Raw genomic sequence first — 23,066 nt, 5'->3', positions numbered from 1 at the left:
TTTCATAGTAGATACGATAAAGTGCCAGATGGCACCTTACTTATTACAATAAATGCTAGAGCCCCAAAACACGACGACTGCCAGGGCATGAGAACAGAGGGGCGGGGACCCAACATATATCACCTTTTTTCCCCCTACAGATGTACTTTAAGTGTTTGCTCATATATTTGTGAATACATAGTGGTGACTATATTTAAGTTGTAATTTTTATGTATTCTTAGTCCTGCAGTAATAAAGTTCTGATCTTTTTTTAGGTGTATGTGGTTGGTGGATATGATGGTCAGAACAGGCTGAGCAGTGTTGAATGTTATGACTCATTCTCAAATCGCTGGACAGATGTAGCCCCACTGAAAGAAGCTGTGAGTTCTCCAGCAGTTACAAGCTGTGTTGGGAAACTGTTTGTGATTGGCGGAGGACCTGATGACAACACCTGTTCTGATAAGGTAACTGATGCAAGTTTTTTGCAATTTGCACCTCTACAGAAATATATCACAGTCCTTTTGACAATAAGGCATATCTTATGCCCTACAACACTTATGCCCTGTACACACGATAGGATTTTCCGATGGAAAATGTGTGATAGGACCTTGTTGTTGGAAATTCCGACCGTGTGTAGGCTCCATCACACATTTTCCATAGGAATTTCCGACACACAAAGTTTGAGAGTTTGCTATAAAATTGTACACAAATCCGATGCACAAAGTGCCACGCATGCTCAGAATAAATAAAGAGATGAAAGCTATTGGCTACTGCCCCGTTTATAGTCCCGACGTACGAGTTTTACGTCATTGCGTTCAGAACGATCGGATTTTCCAACTTTGTGCGACCATGGATTTTGTTGTCGGAATGTCCGATCAATGTCCGACCGTGTGTACGGGGCATAACACCTGTATGTGCATGTTTTACACATAAACTATAGTAAACTCAGATGCAGGACCAGATTTACCATTAGACATAGGTAGAAGGGGCAAAGATGCTGCTTTCTGTTATATATTGATCAGATACATATTTTTTCCATATCATCATAATTTAATTTAGGGGGAAAGAATTTGTTTTTATTGTTAAAGATGGTATGTGTAAAATGTGTAATATTTATCCCAGGAGGCTAGGAGCAGGTTGAGGGTGATATCATCCTTATCAAGGTGGGAAAAGAGGAAGTGGAATTGAGCACCACTAAAAAAAGGTAGTCATATTCCCCCAAAAAATAAAAAGATCTGCCATTGTGTAACAGGCTTGGGGGAGTATGACAATGATGCCAAGTCTGATTTTTCAGTGAAGGTTTGCTTTGATACAATATCTTAGCTTATAGTAATGTGTACCATTTTTCGCATACAGCAGCTGTGGATATTTGGCAATATATACCATAATGTGGCTGTTGAAGTTATGTTCTTCATGTTTAAGGTCATATTCGCACAACTGCGCAGCCTTAGTGTGCGTCCATTCTGCTGTGTGTTAAGGTGCTTTGCGTTAAGGTAGCCCATTCATTTGAATATAGACTGCCTAATGCACCAAAACACACCAAAAATGTGCATATAGCATTGTGTGAAACACAATGGAGGAAAGAAACGGATTGGACTTTGTCTGCCATTTGCTTAATAAAGCTATTTAAAAACTTGGCTGGAACCAGTGTGTGGTCATAATATTTCTGTTATCACTTAAAACATAATAATGGTGTATTGCCTATATTGTAGCAGGCCTCTCTCATTTCAACACAAGTCCACATAAATAAATAATATCCCTTGCTACACAGGTGCAGTGCTATGATCCTGATACGAATACCTGGCTACTCCGAGCATCAATTCCTATAGCAAAGAGATGCATTACCGCTGTGTCCTTAAACAACCTCATCTATGTAGCTGGAGGGCTTACTAAGGCAATTTACTGCTACGACCCAGTGGAAGATTACTGGATTCATGTACAGAATACATTTAGCCGACAGGTAATCAATCTTCATAATAATTTCATGTGATGTGTTTGAGAACTTTCCAGAATTTGTCCCTAATGCAGAGTTCTGGTGCTCCACCCTTAGCATTAAGGCTCCATGCAGCCCCTCCTTTGACCAAATCAGACATTCCCAAGCTGTAAGGGAACATTAATATATGAATCAAAGTGTGGAAATCTTTTTAATTACATGTGAAAATGACTTCTTACTGGCAAAATTCCCAGAACATTTGGTTGGTGGGTTTGTGCTTTATGTTTGATGGTAATAATTGAAGTTTTGGGACAAACAAACAGCAACAAATAACAAACTATAGAAATCTAACATGTGGGTGTTTATTTTATATTGCAATCAGATCATGGGATGACAGAGATGACAGCATGATTGTTTACTTCATTCCCAGCATGCCATGAAACCCCCGAAACCTGGGACACTCTGCTGTGCCAATAACAACCAGACTTTACTTAGACTTGGTCTCACCATGACCTGCCCTTTTTACTTCCTCATTGGCTGGTGGGTTTATTTATCACACATAGGGGGTTATTTACTAAAGGTAAATCCACTTTGCGCTGCAATGCACTTGAAATTGCACTGAAAGTGCACTTGGAAGTAAAGTCGCTGTAGATCCGAGGGGGACATGCAAGGAAAATAAAATACAGCTTTTTAGCTTGCACATGATTGGATGATAAAATCAACAGAGCTTCTAAGTGCACTTGCAGTGCAAAGGGGATTTGCCTTTCGTAAATAACCCCCATAGTGGCCTATAGGGTAGTGAGTAGGGTTGGGCTGCAGCCTGTCCTTGCAGGGTATGGTTCCCTAATTGATCATCTAGGGTTTTGTAGGTCCAGAGCCATATGGAAGAAAAGTAAAGCACCTGGAGGTGCCTGATGTATAACCCCATGGTTACAAGCTATAAACTGTCCACAGAACTTCAAAGTACAACTCCATCAAAATGGATTTCAGTTGGGTTTTTGAAAATCCTAGCTTTAAGGCTATCATATTTGTGCTTAAGATAGGAGAGATCTCCCTACTAAGGTCATGGACATTGTTATGAGAGGCTCATTAGAATTTGTGGCCATGGCCATGTATTGACCATGTATTTTCTGGTAAGCTGATAAGCTTTGTTCATATTGGTACAGATAATACAATTGTTGACAAGCTTTTCCTGAACCTGTCATTGGGTTCTTCCAGTCACTAGAAAACAACTGCTGTTGCTAAAACACATAAACTGGTTCACACGATGCAAAAGGAGTATTGTAGTGCCAAATATAGCTTCAGATGATCTTCCATTCACAGGATAGTCTCATGTGCGTAAATGATTATTCACAAATACATATTTAATATATGATATGCTTCACGTTAACTTTACTGTTGAGTTGTTTGATTAGTAAGCTCATGTTACAGTTATGTTTTAGCATGCCTAATAACCTATGCACTTTATGTTATCTCCTAACATCTAGCCAGTTTTAGAAAACTTCCAAATTAAGCCCTGGTTCACATTGATGCAATTTGGCATGTGAGTTGACTTGTCAAATCGGCGACAATTGCCAGCAATGGCAGCGTCCAAGTCGGTGCGATGACGCATTTGCAAAAGTAGTTTCTGTACTACTTTTCCAAAAGGTCATTTCTGTGCTACTTATGGCGATTTTGGGGTGCGATTTCCATTGACATCTGTGCAGAAACCCGCATAGATGTCTCTGAAATCGCCCCTGAAGTCGGGACTGACATGCGGGAATTAAATCGTGCGAGTTCAGCTGAACTCGCACAATTTCATTCCCGTTGTCAGTGTGAACCAGGGCTAAAACCTGTACATGACTTTGATTCTGTTCAAGCATATAAACATAAAATTATCCATACGGATTTACCTTCTTACTTTAAAGCAAACCTGTCATGAGAAAACCATAGAACCTAATATCGCTGAATTCTGATTATGAAAATACTAGTTGCCTGGCTGTCATGAAACTCCCTTGCTGCAATAGTTTGATTCACAGACCCAAAGCAATTGTATAGTTCCTGCTTATAAAGACATGACTTTTCTATGGCTTTCTGGGTCTGCATACTTGTTTGAGGCCAGTGAAACCAAAGACAACTTATTGCTCTCATGACAGATTTGAGCATTCAAATTGGCTGTACATTGCAGAAAGTCAGATTATTTTTTTGCTGAGCTATACTGATATTTTTAGACCCCATTTACACCAATGCATTATCATGCGAGTTACCACAAAGTGCAGTAACACACATAACATGTATTACTGCATTGCGTTACTCCATTGTAAAAGAGTGTGCCCTTTCTAGTTTTACTTACAGTTCCAGTATCTGTAATTTTATATTTACATGGTATAATGTGCAACATTTACGGTGCCTTGCAAAAGTATTCACCCCCCTTGGCTTTTTCCCTATTTTGTTACCTTACAGCCTTTAGTTCAATTTTTTTTTTAATCTGAATTATATGTTATGGATCAGAACACAATCGTCTAAGTTGGTGAAGTAAAATTAGGTAAAATATATACATAAAACTATTTTTCAGAAATTAAAATAATTGGCATGTGCGTATGTATTCACCCCCTTTGTTATGAAGCCCATAAAAAGCTCTGGTCCATCCAATTACCTTCAGAAGTCACATAATTAGTGAAATGATGTCCACCTGTGTGCAATCTAAGTGTCACATGATCTATCATTACATATACACACCTTTTTTGAATGGCCCCAGAGGCTGCAACACCTAAGCAAGAGGCACCACTAACCAAACACTGCCATGAAGACCAAGGAACTCTCCAAACAAGTAAGGGACAATGTTGTTGAGAAGTATAAGTCAGAGTTAGGTTATAAAAAAATATCCAAATTTTTGATGATCCCTAGGAGCACCATCAAATCTATCATAACCAAATGGAAAGAACATGGCACAAAACCTGCCAAGAGATGGCTGCACACCAAAACTCACAGACCAGGCAAGGAGGGCATTAATCAGAGAGGCAGCACAGAGACTTAAGGTAACCCTGGAGGAGCTGCAGAGTTCCATAGCAGAGACTAGAATATCTGTACACAGGACAACAATAAGCTGTACGCTTCATAGAGTTGGGCTTTATGGCAGAGCGGCCAGAAGAAAGCCATTACTTTCAGCAAAAAACAAAATGGCACTTTTTGAGTTTTTGAGAAAAGGCATGTAGAAGACTCCCAAAATGTATGGAGGAAGGTGCTCTGGTCTGATGTGACTAAAATTGACCTTTTTGGTCATCAAAGAAAACGCTATGTCTGGCACAAACCCAACACATCACATCACCCAAAGAACACCATCCCCACAGTGAAACATGCTGGTGGCAGCATCATGCTGTGGGGGTGTTTTTCAGCAGCAGTCGGGACTGGGAAACTGGTCAGAGTTTAGGGAAAGATGGATGGTGCTAAATACAGGGATATTCTTGAGCAAAACCTGTACCTCTGTGTGTGATTTGGGGCTAGAGCGGAGGTTCACCTTCCAGCAGGACAATGACCCCAAACACACTGCTAAAACAACACTTGAGTGGTTTAAGGGGAAACATGTAAATGTGCTGGAATGGCCTAGTCAAAGCCCAGACCTCAATCCAATAGAAAATCGGTGGTCAGACTTAAAGATTGCTGTTCACAAGCGCAAACCATCCAACTTGAAGGAGCTGGAGCAGCTTTGCAAGGAGGAATGGGCAAAAATCCCAGTGGTAAGGTGTGGCAAGCTCATAGAGACTTATCCAAAGCGACTTGGAGCTGTGATAGTCGCAAAAGGTGGCTCTGCAAAGAATTGACTTTAGGGTGGTAAATAGATATGCACATTGACTTTTTCTGTTATTTTGTCCTATTTGTTGTTTGCTTCACAATAAAAAAAAAACATCTTCAAAGTTGTAGGCATGTTCTGTAAATTTAATGATGCAAATCTTCAAACAATCCATGTTAATTCCAGGTTGTGAGGCAACAAAACACAAAAAATGCCAAGGGGGGTGAATACTTTTGCAAGGCACTGTATATACGCCAAATATTAGATTTTCCTGGTTTATCAGTTTACATCAATTAATCCATTTACATGTTGGATGAGCAAAATGTGTTCTTTTTCCTAAATGAATAATCTTGTAAGTTCCTAAGGACTAACACCTGCCCACTGATGAACAAAAAGTGTTTATGTAGATGTTTGTCTTTTTCTCTTGAGGCTTGGAAGATAATATCGCAACGTCCTCACTCAAAGGTGTCTGTATTCAGCCACCTATGCTCTATACTCAGCCTGTAACGAGCCCCTGCTCGCTCGGTTCCACTCTCCCGACACTCCTCTGCTGCTATAGAATCAGACTGCCGAACGCAACATCTGATGGTTCGGTCATCCGATGCTCTGGGACTAAAACTACAGCTATGTGCCCTTCTAATCCAGTTGTGTAGCTCAGAACAAACACCAGGCAGGCTGTATGTAAGTTCAAACAGAAATCTCTCTTTATTGACAGGAATACAGTAAAAGAGGAGGTGCAGACCTCCTGCTCATATTACTCTAACAATAAAGCTGTAACCTCATTAACCTAATTAATATGAGCTAATTAACTAATCCCTTTAGACAGCCTAGATGACTCAGACATGACCTTTAGGCCAGACTGGCCGTCTTGTAGCTCAAAAAACCCAATCAACATTATCACAATAGCAGAGTTAATTAACACAAACAACAGTGGGGATCTAATGACTCTTAGATCCCATACTAGAGACTTATTTACAATACACATTCTAGCAGGCAACAGACAGATATGTGGCTGGAATTTACATCAGCATCTCCTAACAGTATCTGTCCCAGCATTATGAATCAGCCACTATTTCTAATATGGCAAATCCAGGGTCCCCAGAGTCTGTGTGTCCTGGGGGACCAGGACTCGAATCCACAGTAATACCACCTCAAGGGTCCCCAGGCATACAGCTCACAAAGAGCACCGTTCCCCCAAATGCCAGGGCCCATGATCAATTGGCAAGAGGCTAGCATTCAGTCCCCTCCAAAAGTCTCTCTCCCGGCTAGGTCTGTCACACAGCCTTTCAGCGATTCAGTGCATACTACCCCACCTATCCAATTACATAATGCGCATGTATATGTCTCTTTCTGTTAGGGCCCTTTCACACTGGGGTGGGGGCAACGTCGGTGGTAAAGCGCCGCTATTGTAAGCGGCGCTTTACCGCCGTTATTCGCCCGCTAGCGGGGCGGTTTTACCCCCCGCCAGCGGCCAAGAAATGGTTAAAAACCACCGCAAAGCGCTTTGCCGGCGGTAAAGCCGCGCTGTCCCATTGATTTCAATGGGCAGGAGCGGTGAAGGAGCGGTATACACTCCGCTCCTTCACCGCTCCGAAGATGCTGCTAGCAGGACTTTTTTTCCCATCCTGCTAGCGCACCGCTCCAGTGTGAAAGCCCTCAGGACTTTCACACTGGAGACAAAGCAGCGGCACTTTTGGGTCGTTTTGCAGGCGGTATTATTAGCGCAATAGCGCCTGCAAACCGCCCCAGTGTGAAAGGGGCCTTAAGCCTTGTGTAGAAGTGTTCTTATATACTGTATATTTAAGTCTTTCTTTTTGTATGCTTTTTTTTTTTGCATTATTGCATTATTTTCAAAGGTAAAAAACAACATTTCAAGCTGTTTTTGGTGCTATATATACTTTAGTCCATGTACAAAGCTGGTAATATTAAAGAAGAAGTCCAGCCAAAGCTCATTTGGCTGTTCTTCTCTTATGGATCACAGGAGTGCAGTTCGTTTTGCACTCCTGTGACCCATTTTCAGCAGAGAGTGGGCTGAAGTCCACTCTCTGCTGACATCACTGCTGTCAATCCAGGCACCGCGTCATTGCGACAGTGGAAGTCAGGATCCACCCGGTGCCTGGACTGACACCCGGCTCAGCCTCTCAGCACCCCCTTCACAGCCCAGCACTCCAATGAGTGAGGAGGGGGCAGAGCAGAGAGCTGTGACTGACAGTCTACAGCTCTCCACTCTGGGAGCTGTGAGAACCGAGCAATCGGCGGTGTTCAAACGCTCGGTTCTCAGTGCAGAGGTGCCGGGGACAGATGCAGCATCGGCGGAACGATGCTGCATCTGCCGAGGTAAGTATCATTCCTAAAAACAAAAAAAAAACAAACCTTTATTTCTCTTTTAGGGAATCAGTCCTACTAAAATTGATTTTTCAATTATAGGTGGCATTTACTGGGCTGGGTCTCCCACTAATATTTTAAATACCATAGAGGCTGTAGCCATAGGTTCTCACCTTAGTAATTCCTGGTAGTGTTTCCACCCACTTTGAAAATTAGGGAGTCCCCACTTTAAATATTCTCCATGATATAATCTCCAATGTATAACAATTCATTTATAAAAAAAATAAATAAGAATTCAACAGGAAGGGTTGTACCACCTTGTAATGCCATAGAAAATGTGTATAGCTAGGACCAGAGAGGAGTAAATAAAACTGTTGGGGGACCCCAACATATGCCATAACCGACCCATCAATTTGGTGAAAATTCACTTTGCAGGAAAAAAAAAAACAATTACATGGAAGGAAATTAAATAAAAACAATATTTTTCTTGCACATGATTGGATGATGGAAGTCAGCAGATCTTCATCTCAGTCACTAAGGGGGACATTCTTTGTCTTTTCTTTAGTAAATATAAAATAGTAAATATAATATATAATCTATATAAATATGCAGTGTTAAAGCGGACGTTCAGTAATTTTTTTTTTTTTTTTTATCATTTGTGTATAGATAAAAAAAAAAAAACATTATAAATACCTTTTTTCCCTCTGTTCTTAGCTTCATAAGAGCTGAGGGGAGAAGCAATAGCACACTGAGCTTTCCAGTGAATGGCTGTGCAGCGGGGGCATGTCAGGACTAACCTGATCATTGAAGAAGAGCAGGCTGAGTTCCCAGCACAGCTGGAGAACTGAACATGATGTGTTCTACTGCTTAGTGTGGTCAGTTTCTACTAGGAAAGCAGAGAGACTGGCAGGAACACCAGGGATTTCAAACAAAGGAAGCAATACAAAGAGAACAGGATATGTTTTTATACAAGTACATAGTACAGCAGCCACAGATCAGGAATATGAAATGTTGGGGTAACAAACGCTTTAATATTTCAATTACTTTGTATTTTTTCTTATTACTATTGGCCTCATGCACACTAGACGTTAAAATAATGTTATAAAAACGCCAGTAGCTTTGCAGTGAGTTGTTAAAATTTTTTAAATGTTTTTGCAATAGCGATTTTTAGCGTTTTTCCGTGTTAGTGGTTTTTAGCGTTTTATTTATTTATTTTTTTCAATGTATCAAAAACAATAAAAACCGCTGGTGAGCCACATTTTTGAGCGTTTATGGGCGCTTATCAGCATTTTTGACATTAGAGCGTTTTTACAGCTGAAAACATCTGAAAAACTCCTCTCAGAACCTACTAGATTTGGGGTTTTTTTAAAGCCAAAAAACGCCCCATCCAAAAACTGCTGATAACAGCCTATGTGTACATGGACACATAGGATAACATGATGGGGAGTTTATTGACTGTAGAAAAAAAACGTCTGAAGCCAAAAACAGCTGCTATAAAAACGTCCAAAAACGTCCAGTGTGCATGAGGCCTAAAAGAGGCAGTCCATCCAATTTTCACCATGTTCACTAACCTAAGTGATAATTTCCTTGGATAGTAAAAGGCTTATTTGAATTTAGCAAATCAATCCCATAGAGTGAACATTGAACATGTCTTGCCTTTACTGATGAACAACTGTTTTTTGTTCACTCTTTGATTAATTGGCATTAAAGCTGAAGTTTAGCTTCAGTTTTTTTTTCTATAGCTTTAGTTACTTGTAATGAAGTATGCCCCATGATGTGCAGGGTGCAGGTTTCCAGAGAAATCCTCACTGCAGGGCTGTCCTGTCCTCTTCCTGCTGCTAAATGTTCTGTGCTGTCAGGGGTTAACAGTTTTGGGTGTCTGGTTTAAGATGCACTAAGGGCACTTTCACACTGGGGCGGGCAGCATCGGCGGTTAACCTCCGCTATTTTTAGCAGCGCTTTACTGTCGTTTTTGCGGCGCTTTTCGGCCGCTAGTGGGGTGCTTTTAACCCCTGCTAACGGCCGAAAAAAGGTTAAAAGCGCCTGCAAAGCGCCGCTGCCAATTGATTTAAATGGGCAGGGGTGCTTTAGGAGCGGTGTATTCTTTAACCATTTTAGGACCAGACCTATTTTTTAAACTTGTTGTACAAGTTAAAATCATTTTTTTTTTTTTTTGCTAGAAAATTACTTAGAACCCCCAAACATTATATATTTTTTTTCTAACACCCTAGAGAATAAAATAGCGCTCGTTGCAATACTTTCTGTCACCCCGTACTTGCGCAGCGGTCTTACAAGCGCACATTTAAAAAAAAAAATACACTTTTTTAAAGCGGGGGTCCACCTATCTATCGTTTTTTTTTTTTTTTTTGAGTTCATTCACAAACTTTTCTTCTCAGCATTACATACTCACATATTGTGTGTAATATGTCCGCCTGTGTCAGATTTTGTCGGAAAGAATAACTTATATTATTCACTGCAGGCGGTTTCCATCTTCATTGTGGGCATTTGAAGCCCACAAGCATTTATTTCCTGGACGTAGTGAATGCTGTGCTCCCAGCATTCACCGCTCATTCCCGCACATGCTCAGTGGCATCCTGGGAAGCCTGAGACTAGCTCCCAGGAGTCTGGGAGAGGCTAGAAACACGCCTACTCCCACGGGAGGAGAACCAGGAAGTGCAAAGAAGAATAGAAAAATAAAAGGTAATTACAGCGATTTAAATTTTTTTAAACGGCATGTCAGCATCTAGGCAAGGAACCCCGCTTTAAATAAAAAATAATACAACAGTAATGTTACCCCAGTTTTTTTTTATATTGTGAAAGATGATGTTACGCCGAGTAAATTGATACCCAACATGTCACGCTTCAAAGTTGCGCCCGCTCGTGGAATGACGACAAACTTTTACCCTTAAAGATCTCCATGTGCGACATTTAAAAAAATCTACAGGTTGCATGTTTTGAGTTACAGAGGAGGTATAGAGCTATAATTATTGCTCTCACTTTACCGATCGCGGTGATACCTCACATGTGTGGTTTAAACACTGTTTTCATATTCTGGCGCTACTCACATATCTTCTGCGCGTGAGCTCGGCGGGATGGGGCGCGTTTAAAAAATAGGTGTTTTTTTTTTTATTTATTTTACTTTTGTAAAACATCCCTTGTAATAGAAAAAAAGCATGGCAGGACCTCTTAAATATGATATCTGGGGTCAAAAAGACCTCAGATCTCATATTTACACTAAAATGCAATATAATAAAAAAAATGCTTTAAGAGCTAAGGGTGGAAGTGATGTTTTGACATCGCTTCCGCCGTGCATTGGTATGGAGCCGGGTGGGGGCCAACTTCTCTCACTCAGCTCCATACCACACAGAACACAGGATCTGATCGCCTCCGCCACTGCCAGCAGCACCGGTAAGCGGTGGAGGGCACCGGAGCGCGGCGGGATGGGGGCCCTCTCCTGCCGCCGATAAAAGTGGTCTTGCGGCGAATCCTCTGCAGAATCCACTTTTATCTGAAAGCGGACCGTCCGCTGAAGAGGATACTGGGGTTATGGCAGCTAGCTGCTGCCATAACAACGATATTCCTCTTCAAAGTACTGCCGTATAATGACGGCGGGCGGTCCGGAAGTGGTTAATAAAACTTCAGCCTTAATTTTACAGTAATTGAAAAGGTTCATATATATTTTTTTTATAACAAACATGTTATACTTACCTGCTCTTTGCACAAAGGAGCCCCCACGGAGAGCCGCTTTCCAAGGGGGCACCCGTGTGGGCCCGCTCACGAGTCCCGCTGCTGCATCCATTAACACAGACAGCGGGACCCGGACCCGCCCTCCTCTCTTGTGTCACTGGATTTGATTGACAGCAGCGGGAGCCAATGGCTCCTGCTGCCATCAATCTATCCAATAAGGGACAATAACAGCTGCTGGAGCTGCTGGGCTCATGATCGTCGCTGGAACTAACGGATTCAGGTAAGAAAAAGGGGGGGGGGGGTGGCTCTGGGGGGCAGCTGCAGCACAGATGGTTTTTCACCTTAACGCATAGAGTGCATTAAGTTGAAAAACCTTGAGACTTTACAACCACTTTAAATGCTCCAGCACCCTCTTCTAACGCCTTTATTGAACTGCCTGTTCCTTCCTGACTTCCATGTGAACTGCTCTTGAGTAGAGTACAAGAGCAGATGACGCTCCCGTGTAGATGTAAAGCCTGTAGTAGACTCCCTCTAGAAGTGAGATATAACATATTCTCAGCTGGGACTTATGGAACACTTGTAATGTTTGAAAATCACATTCTTTTAATCATGGTGAATGCATCTCAAGAGCAAGCCACTTTCCCTCCATGCACCTGAATGCATGCTGCATGTGACTCACCTCTGAGTCTGATCATTGTTTACATCAGCTGCAACCCTGCCCACACCTAATAAGCTCCCAGTAATTATTGTGTCAGTTCACTTTTGATACGCATAATTACTCTTACTTCACCTTGGTACAAGTATCCTGTAGCTGCAGAAAAGAAGTGCCAAGGGTGAATTGTATCACAGAAAAACCCTTCCTGCAGATGGATTTTGGAGACCACAAGCTGAAAACCTTATTTTTGTTTCCTAACCCCATAATGTCACAGACAACAGCAATGCAGGTCAACAGATAGAAGCTACCTCTACTAAAAAAGAAAATTGTATTGTTGATTGAACCCCAGCATGAGAAAACAGTTGCTGGGTTAGTTATGCTGGAGCCATCTGTCAGCTGAAAGCCCTGGCCTGCAGGAACAGGTAAAAAAACAATCTCCTGCTCTCAGGAGCTTAGTCCATATGTAAGTGGTGTAGCCAACCCTTTGGATAGAATATGGAAAGTCAAAGGTCTTGCTGCCCTCCTCAGAACAATGGGTGTCTTTAGAGCTGAAACATATAGAAAAAACAGGGAGGGCGCACCGACCTTGCGCATTACCAAAGATAAAATGTATTTAAATAGTAAAAGCAAGAGTCATACTCCCAAACAAACGTTAAAAAGAAGGCTTAACATTGCTCCAAGAATTTTAGACACCTGCAACCTGGACCGGGTATTAGGAGGAACCAGATGGTATCGCAAACGGCTTACGCGTTACGAGGGAACTGCAGGAACAGGTACCTCTCTCAGAGTTTAATGAAGTCATCAGTCCTTCTATATTGAACATCATAGTTTATAATTGATAATTGCAAGGGGTTGTAAGACCTTGACTATAGGATAGAGAGGGCAATGGTAGAGTCTCTAGCTGAAGATATTGCCTTAAAGCAATGATCTCCAAACTGCAGCCCAGGGGTCCGGATGCAGCCCTTTGCTTGCTTTTAGAGGCCCTTGGGACTCTATTTCATTCATTGGCACCACCGAAGGGGCACAATTCCTACCAATGACACCAATGAAGGGGTACAATTTCTACCAATGACACCAAAGATGGGGCACAGTTTCTCCCAATGATACCAATGATGGGGCGCAATTCCTTCAAATAATATCAACAATGGGTCACAATTCCTACCAATGACACAAATGATGGAGTACAGTTCCTCACAGTGACACCAACAATGGTGCCCAATGATGGGCACAATTCCTACCAAAGACACCAACGATGGGGCACAATTCTAATTATTGACACAAACGATAGGGAACAATTCCTCTCATTGACACCTAAGATGAGGTATTGTTTACTCCAACTCTGATGCTGGGACATTTTCTACTCCCAGGGACCTCAGTCCGGACCCCTTAAAGCCTGAAGGACAATAAACTGGCCCTTTGTTTAGAAAGTTTGGAGACCCCTGCCTTAGAGGAATATTAAGGATGTGATATATGCTTTAAATCGGTATTAAGCCCAACATCACATTGCAGCTTACCAATCTTTATCCACTTGTCTACTGTGGCAATTTTTTAAAGTATAAGTTCACCTTTCAGAACATGTTACATCCATATTTAGGGTGTAGCATGTAATATGTTCAGTATCTGACTCCTCTTCCCCCGATCCCCCTCCTTGCCAGGAAACCTCTCCCTGCACTCGCTTTTACAATTCAAAGAGAGCGCGGCTGTGCAGGACTCCGCACACATGGCTGTGTCATTGAGTCACAGATCTCTGTTCATTTAATGAATTACAAGTTGCAGCTGATGGCTTGTAGTTCTCAACAAACCGGAGTGCTGATGATGCTCCAGGTGGTTCATTAAGTTTTCTGTTATTCAGTAACTGCAATGCTTTACAGGCTCCTAACAAATAACAAATGTACATTTTTTTCACCTAACCAAAAAATGTGGATTTATTATTTTTTTGTAAAGGCGAACTTATCCTTTACATTTTTCGCACACATGTTAAAATCTGCATTTTTTGCTAGAAATTACTTTAAACCCTCAAACAATAATAAACTGTATCTGCTAAAATCTGTGAACCTGGAGAGTAAAATGTTGATAGTTATAATCTATTATTCTCCCATCCTTTGGAACTCCCTACCCCAATCTGTCCTACTGTCCCCTAATCTATCGTTCTTTAGACGATCCCTGAAAATCCTTCTCTTTAAAGAAGCCTATCCTGCTTCTAACTAATACACTGTTTTTCTTCCTCCATCAGCTCATCCCCCACAGCTACTGTATTACCTTTTGTATCAATTGACCCTCCCCCCTAGATTGTAAGCTCTAATGAGCAGGGCCCTCTGATTCCTCTTTTACCAAATTGTAATGTAACTGTAATGTCTGCCTTCATTTGTTAAGCGCTGCGCAAACTATTGGCGCTATATAAATCCTGTATGATGTTAAATATAATAATACCATGTGATATTTGCCTCCAAGCTCAACGAACGCCTTGTCCATGACCGAATGAGTTGCTACCTCACGGACAACAACCTTCTCGACCCCCTACAGTCCGGCTTCTGTCCACAACATTCCACTGAATCTGCACTACTAAAACTCACCAATGACCTACTAACTGCTAAAACCAATGGCCATTACTTCATACTCATACTCTTAGACCTCTCTGCTGCCTTCAACACAGTTGACCACGTGCTCCTCCTCAGCAAACTCCACTCCCTTGGCCTCTGTGATTCTACTTTATCCTGGTTCTCCTCCTTCCTATCTTAGCGCACTTTCAGTGTCACTTACAACTCCATCTTCTCCGCTCCTCTTCCTCTCTCCGTTGGGGTACCCCAAGGCTCCGTCCTTGGGCCCCTCCTATTCTCGCTCTATACCTCTTCCCTGGGCCAGTTGATAACCTCCCATGGCTTCCAATACCACCTCTACGCTGATGACACCCAGATCTATCTCTCCACTCTAACTCACCCCCTCAATCGCCTCACGGATCTCAAACTTACTGAATGACATATCGGTATGGATGTCACACCACTTTCTCAAACTCAATCTTTCTAAAACGGAGCTTGTAATATTTCCTCCTTTCCGGTCCCCCCCCATGACTTTACCATTAAGATCAACAGCACAACATTGGTCCCTCCACACATGCACGGGGTGCTGGGTGTAATCCTTGACTCTGACCTTTCCTTCAGCCCCCACATCCAACCACTTGCGAATTCCTGCCGCCTCAACCTTCACAACATCTCCAGAATTCAACCCTTCCTGACTAATGACACCACAAAGCAACTTATTCACTCCTTGATTATTTCCCGCCTTGACTACTGCAACTCTCTCCTTAATGGCCTACCCTTACGCAGGCTATCCCCCCTTCAGTCTATTATAAATTCTGCTGCTAGACTAATACACCTCACTAATCGATCCGTGACTGCTGCCCCTCTCTGCCAATCCCTTCACTGGCTTCCCCTACCCCACCGTATAAAATTCAAAATGCTAACCACAACATACAAGGCCATCCACAACATCGCCCCCAGCTACATCACCAACCTCATCTGCAGATATTGCCCAAATCGTCCCCTCCGCTCCTCCAGGATCTCTTGCTTTCTAGCTCCCTTGTTACCTCCTCTCATGCTCGCCTTCAGGACTTCTCCAGAGTCTCTCCCATCCTCTGGAACTCCCTGCCCTGTATATCCGATCAGCCCCTAACCTGACCGCCTTTAGGAGATCCCTGAAAACTCACTTATTCAGGGAAGCTTATCCCACACCCACCTAACAACTGTCCCTGAGCCACCCCCATCAAATATGAAAAAATAAGAACCCTAGGATAGGGAACTTATGGGGGCCTTTGCGGAGCTATTCCTGAACCCAGGGGAGAGCCGCCACACCCGTCATTTGGCTAACTGGTGGTTATTGTCATTTTATCAAATCACCTTCTTCCATTGATACAAAAGTTTGCTTTTTTGCACACTTCATGCACAGCATTTTCTCTTTAAGGACTGGATACTGGTATGTATGTTGGACACTGTCGGATGCCATGTTGTGAATTGTTTATCCTGTACAACATTTGAATATGTAAACTGTTCTCACTTGTCTTTTCAGAATGCGTCTTTTATACATATAATTTCTCTCTGCAATACGCCTCTGAAGAAGGGACATCGTCCTGAAACATGTCAGGCTTGCAGAGAAACATGTATTTATGGATGAAAGTGTAAAGTGATCAGTACGAAAGAAAATTTGCTGCATAAGCACTTTTGTACAGATTTATGTTTAGTCTGTCTTGTTTTTATGCTTTTTTTCTAACAAATAAATAATAGTTTGTATCATAAATGTAATCGTTTTGTTCGCCTATAAAGTCCCGCTGTACCGGGGGGGTACATAAGTTCCCTATCCTAGGGTTCTTATTTTTTCATATTAATTTGGGATGTTGGCAACACATTGAAGGTGATGTAATTTCCCTTCTGTGGTTCATTATATCATATACACCCCCATCAAATAATTCCCTGCATCTATTACCTTTTGTACCACCACCCCCTCCCTTTAGAATGTAAGTTCTACGAGCAGGGCCCTCCTGTCCCTTCTGTATTAAACTGTATTATAATTGTGCTGGCCCCCTCTAAATTGTAAAGCGCTGCGTAAACTGTTGGCGCTATATAAATCGTGTATAATAATAATATTTGTGCAGCTATTTATAAAACTATATTTCCAAGGGAAAAATACACTAAAATGATTTTTAGTGCAAACACAATATAATACCCAATTTTTGGGTAAAAAATAAAAGATAGGGTTGCCTTGAGTAAATAGATACCAAACATGGCAAGCCTTAAAACTGCACAGGCCTGCAGGTACCCAATATTGTACATAGGTGACACTTTAAAATCCTTTTCAGTTTAGAGTTCACCATGAATTATAGCCTTAGAATTAATGCTCTCACTCGGACGTTTGCGGTGATACTTCACATGTGCAGCACAATTATTTTTACATACTGTTCATGTGCTCACCTGTGCTGTACGTTTGAATTGGGGTACAGGAGGTGATAGGGGTACTTTTCAATTTTCAATTTATTTTATTACTTTTATTTAATTTAGATATATATTTATTTATTTATTTATATTTTTCCCTTATGTAACTCTATTGGAACAAAGTATAGGCCCTGAGTGAGGAGGGGGAGATGGACCTCCTATCACAATTTGGATTAGCCACAAGGATGGGAAGTGTCATCATAATGAGGGATTTTAAGTATCCAGACATAGACTGGGTGGAAGGAACCGCGCATTCGTCTAAGGCTCACCAGTTCCTAAATGTCTGCCAGGACAATTTCATGGGTCAGATGGTAGACGCACCAACTAGAAACAAAGTGTTACTAGACCTACTGATTACTAACAATACAGACCCGATCACGGATGTGGAAATACGGGGCAATGAGATGGAGTTACATCACGGGACATTTTTATTTTTTTATCTTTTAATAAAGGACTTGTCCCAAAGTGTTTCCTGTCTATTTTACTATTTTTGACACTTTTTTTTGTGAAATGGTAGGGGTACAATGTACCTGTTACCAATTCACATAGGGGGGAGGCCAGGAGGGGAGGCCAGGATCTGGGGGTCCCCTTGTTAAAGGGGGCTTCCAGATTCTGATAAGCCCCCAGACCGCAGACCCCCACAACCACCGGGCAAGGTTTGTGGGGATGAGGCCCCTGTCCCAGTCAACATGGGGACAAGGTGCTTTGGGGGGCTACTCCAAAGCACCCTCCCCATGTTGAGGGCATGTGGCGTGGTACGGTTCAGGGCGGGGGGGCTGCTCTGTCATCCCTCCCTTTCTTCCTGCGGCCTGCCATGTTGCGTGCTCGGATAAGGGTCTGGTATGGATTTTGAGGGGGACCCCTACGCCATTTTTTTTATTTTGGTGCAGAGTTCCCCTTAAAATCCATACCAGACCTGAAGGGCCTGGTATGGATTTTGGGGGGACCCCCATGCAATTTTTTTTTTAATTTTTGGTTCGGGGTTCCCTGTAATATTCATACCAGACCCAAAGGGCCTGGTAATGGACTGGGGGGGAACCCATGCCGTTTTTTTCAATGAGTTGTATCTATATTGCCGAGACCTGACAATTCATTACAGCCGCGATCAGTTTTAAGTGACTTTTTTCCTTTAAAAATGTAATTTTGCTGTGGTACTGTTCTAAACACGGAAAAACTGCGCCACTTTACAGGCATACTATAGACACCCCCAGGCACGATAGTTAAAGAATAATTCATTTTAATTGTTTCACTTTAAGCATTATTAAAATCACTGCTCCCGAAAAAATTGCCATTTTTTAAAACTTTTTTTTTTTTGCATTGATACATGTCCTCTGGGGCAGGACCCAGGTCCCCAAACACTTTTTATGACAATAACTTGCATATAAGGCTTTAAAATTAGCACTTTTGATTTTTCATGTTCGTGTCCAATAGACTTTAACAGTGTTCGCGTGTTTGTCCAAATTTTTTGCCTGTTCGAAATGTTCTGGTGTGAACCGAACTGGGGGGGTGTTCGGCTCATCCTTAATAAGCACCTGAACGACCACAACATACAGGGATATACAATGTAATACTGACATAACATCAGTAGTGTGATTTTGTCATCTCCAGCCCGCATGCCTGCCGCTGTCATCCTCAAGGAAGGGCAAAAGATTGTAGGCGCGGCAGGTCTGAATAGAGGGCGGGATTTTTCAAGTTAAGAAGTGGGTGATTGGTTGCTAAGCCACGGGGCTGTCCAAGCAACCATTCACCTCCCCTTTACTATGAAAAGTCCCGCCCTCTATTCAGACATGCCGCGCCTCCAACCCTGCACGTACGGTAGGACAGTAAAGGGAATCGGGTTGGTTCCTGCGATGTGAAGGGGACTTTGATACAAAAGGGAAGACTGTGAGGAAAGGGACAGGAGTCTGCAATATAGTTACATCGTTACATAGTTAGTGCAAAACTGAAATTGTATCGTAGCATGGAGTGGTACCGTGGATACACCAAAAATATGCTTGTGCCACGTCCTACAAACTATTATTCAAAAAGCAAAAGGAGGGACTTTGGACTTTTTAGGCACGAGTACAAAGTTATCTATAAAAAGTTATTTTATTTAATTTGAAAAGTACGTACAAAAAGAACATTAATAAAAGAATATTAATAAAAAACCACAATTCATGTATATAAATTAAGGCGATAGCTATACAACACCATCTAGGTACATAGTTCTTCGGACGTAAGGATAACCATCCCATCATGTAGATGTTCAGTGCTCAACATGTTTCACGTGTCTTCACGCTTCTTCAGGAGCGAAACAATTTGTATTGTGGCTATCAGAATACATAACATAACATACAGGTAATTCGTGTATAAACCATAAAAACCGGCATCTAAAATGACGCCACATATTATAAATTAAAAAAATTCAATGCTGGCTGAAACAGTACGGTATAGCGTGAGAACACAGACCAAAGGGGTAATGAAAGGCTGCCATGGGGGCGTACACAACATAGTATTAGATAGTAACTAAAATGTACCGAAGAAGAAAGGGGGGGGGGGTTTGTATTATTGATTTTTCTATGTTTTTTATGTATTTTCTATATATATATATCCCCAATCGACAAGGACAGGAGAGAAAAAAAAGGGGGAAAAAAAGAGGGAAGGGGAAGGAAGAAGGGGGGGGGGAAGAAAGGGGGGAGGGGAAGGAAGAAGGGGGGGAAGGGGGGAGGAGGGGAAGGAAGAAAGGGGGGGAAGAAAGGGGGAGGGGGAAAAAGAGGGGGAGGGGGGAGGGCAGGGAAGAGGGAAAAGGGAAGGGGAAGACAGGGAAGGGAAAAGGGGATAGAGGGGGAAGGGGAGGGAGGGGGAAAAATAGGGCAGGAAAGGGAGGGGGGAGGAGAAAAGGGAGGAAAAGGGGAGACAAAAGAAGAAAGACAGCCAAGGGGAATATATGTGTATAAAGTACTCACAACATGAACGTATCTAAAATCAAAAGAAAACAGCCCACAAGTCAGGAGGAGCCGAAGAACCGGCAGTGTGGTGTATTCACACATGTCGGGATGGATATGGTCTGGTACACTGTGTACACAGGAACACCTTCCCCAGAAAAAAGGAGAGAAAAATGCCTCGCTTAAAAGACAGTAATCTATAAATCTAGGATGTTGGTGAGATAGCCATAGTCATAATACAAATCACTCACCAACAGCACAAAATTCCGGATATTTATGCCTGTCACTTTAGTAGATATGTATAAACATCTTGCAGAGAAAATAAAATAGTCACAAGTATTTAGAAGGGTGTCCGCAGGCACAATATCTCAATAGGTAATCTATTGTTGTTTAGCCTAAGATGCAAGGGAGAGCAGAGGAAGGAGTCAGCTACATAAAGTATTAGTCTAGGACATAATAATGGTGGATCACTTGTATTTAGTGCTCAAACAGCAATAGAAATACCTGAATCCCGATAGAGAAAAGACTTCCGACGTGTGGAGCCTTCCTGACACTGGAGCAGAGTGTACACCATAATAGGACGCCGTCCTATTTGTGTGTACGTCCCATAGTTAGTTAGTCAGGTTGAAAAAAGACATAAGTCCATCCAGTTCAACCATAAAAAACAAACAAACAAACAAAAAAACAAAAAAAAATCGTATAATCCAATAGACCCAATTCTATACCCACAGTTGATCCAGAGGAAGGCAAAAACCCCAGCAGAGCATGCTCCAATTTGCTACAACAGGGGAAAAAATTCCTTCCTGATCCCCCAAGAGGCAATCGGATTTTCCCTGGATCAACTTTACCTATAAATGCTAGTACCCAGTTATATTATGTACAGTTAGGAAAGAATCCAGGCCTTTCTTAAAGCAATCTACTGAGCTTGCCAGAACCACCTCTGGCGGGAGTCTATTCCACATTTTCACAGCTCTTACTGTGAAGAAACCTTTCCGTATTTGGAGATGAAATCTCTTTTCCTCCAGTCGTAAAGAGTACCCCCTTGTCCTCTGTGTTGACCGTAAAGTGAATAACTCAACGCCGAGTTCACTATATGGACCTCTTATATATTTGAACATGTTGATCATATCCCCCCTTATTCTCCTCTTCTCAAGAGTGAATAAATTCAGTTCCTCTAATCTTTCCTCATAGCTGAGCTCCTCCATGCCTCTTATCAGTTTGGTTGCCCTTCTCTGCACTTTCTCCAGTTCCCCGATATCCTTTTTGAGAACTGGTGCCCAAAACTGAACTGCATATTCCAGATAAGGTCTTACTAATGATTTGAACAGGGGCAAAATGATATCTCTCTCTAGAGTCCATACCTCTCTTAATACAAGAAAGGACTTTGCTCGCTTTAGAAACCGCAGCTTGGCATTGCATGTTATTATTGAGCTTATGATCTACCAAAACCCCCAGGTCCTTCTCCACTACGGATTCCCCCAGTTGTACTCCCCCTAGTATGTATGATGCATTCATATTCTTAGCCCCCAAGTGCATAACTTTACATTTCTCAACATTAAACCTCATCTGCCACATAGACGCCCAATCAGACGGTGCATTGAGGAAGGAAGGATTGTAGTGTGGAAGGAGGACTCTGATGGAATGGGGGTCTGGGGTGTATGGGGTAGGGGAGTGGTGGTAAATGGTGTGAATGGAGGACTGTGATGTAAGGATGGAAGAGGGGTGAATATGATGTGAAGGAGACTGTGGTATAAGGATGGGGGGGACTGAGGGCACTGCTGTGGGGAAGGGGGGGGGGCTGTGATGTAACACCAGATTCATGCATTTGCTGTGGCTCACGTTTGTGCAGGCACAGCAGCCCATTCAATTGAATGGGCTATTGTATTTGCAAGAAAAGCAGGAAAAACTGAACTCCACCTAATACTTTTTAAGCAGTTAGAGCAAACAGATTTTTACCTTTTGAGATAAAGTTTTTAAATAAATGAATAAAAGCTGCCCATTGCATGTACCCCTGTCAGTGTTAAATTGTAGGTCTCATCCCTCTAACTGCTGTTTTTGCTGGACAGCTTTGCGTGTTAAAGGAAGCTGAAAAATTACAGACTTACTTTCCAGATCACCAGGTGAAAATAAAGGGGGGAAAAAAAGTCTAAAAAAGAAATCTAATGCAGCCACCACATCTATGTATTGGTAACCTGAAATCTAAGAAACTTTTGGTTTTGGGTTTAATACCGCTTTCACACACTGACAGTCCCCCAACAATGATATTTCAGGTAGGGCTGACTTGGAACCAACATCTTTTGGTTGTATGTTTCTCATTTGTCATCTTGTATTTACATGTTTACATGTGAACTCATTGTTTTCTCTCTCCTGTGTGCTGCTTTGATGATTATGCAGCCCTTCCTCGAAATATTCTCTAATCTATTCATGTCCCTTAGGTGGTAGGGTCTTCAGAACTGAACACAGTGTTAAAGGTGAGATTTCACCAGAGCTCTTCAGTGATGTTACCTATACTTTCCTTCTGCTGCTTAGCTCTCTCACTATATAACCTAGTCTATTATATCATCTAGCTGCACTGGTGTATGTTACACATTTCTATTTGTATACTGCCACATAGTGATAACAATGCAGTAACAAATATGGTGGGGTTAACTGTGCTATGGAAAAAAGGTACTGCAGATTTCCTCAGATGGGAAAGATTAGTATGGTTTCTTCTGTACCAACATCCAGATGCTCATGTCTATAAACTAACTAGAGTGCACCACAGCTGTAGAAGTTAGATCACAAAACGCGCTTATAACACATTCTTTTGCTT

At 42.1% G+C, this 23,066-nt stretch overlaps 1 protein-coding gene across 2 annotated transcripts in view; it reads left to right on the top strand.

Moving 5' to 3' along the window:
- Positions 1-23,066, top strand: part of KLHL24 (kelch like family member 24) — a 121,367-nt gene that overhangs the window by 90,075 nt on the left and 8,226 nt on the right. The window contains exons 5-7 of one of the 2 annotated variants that reach the window (XM_073625819.1): positions 255-443; positions 1,751-1,939; positions 22,690-22,725. In XM_073625819.1, coding sequence (XP_073481920.1) covers positions 255-443; positions 1,751-1,939; positions 22,690-22,725 — 414 coding nt within the window. The remainder of the gene's footprint in view (positions 1-254; positions 444-1,750; positions 1,940-22,689; positions 22,726-23,066) is intronic. The other variant, XM_073625821.1, reaches the window with a different exon arrangement.

Source organism: Aquarana catesbeiana, linkage group LG04 (genome assembly GCF_042186555.1).
Source record: "Aquarana catesbeiana isolate 2022-GZ linkage group LG04, ASM4218655v1, whole genome shotgun sequence".
Classification (NCBI taxonomy): Eukaryota; Metazoa; Chordata; class Amphibia; order Anura; family Ranidae; genus Aquarana; species Aquarana catesbeiana.
This window is presented reverse-complemented; position numbering and strand designations above follow the sequence as displayed.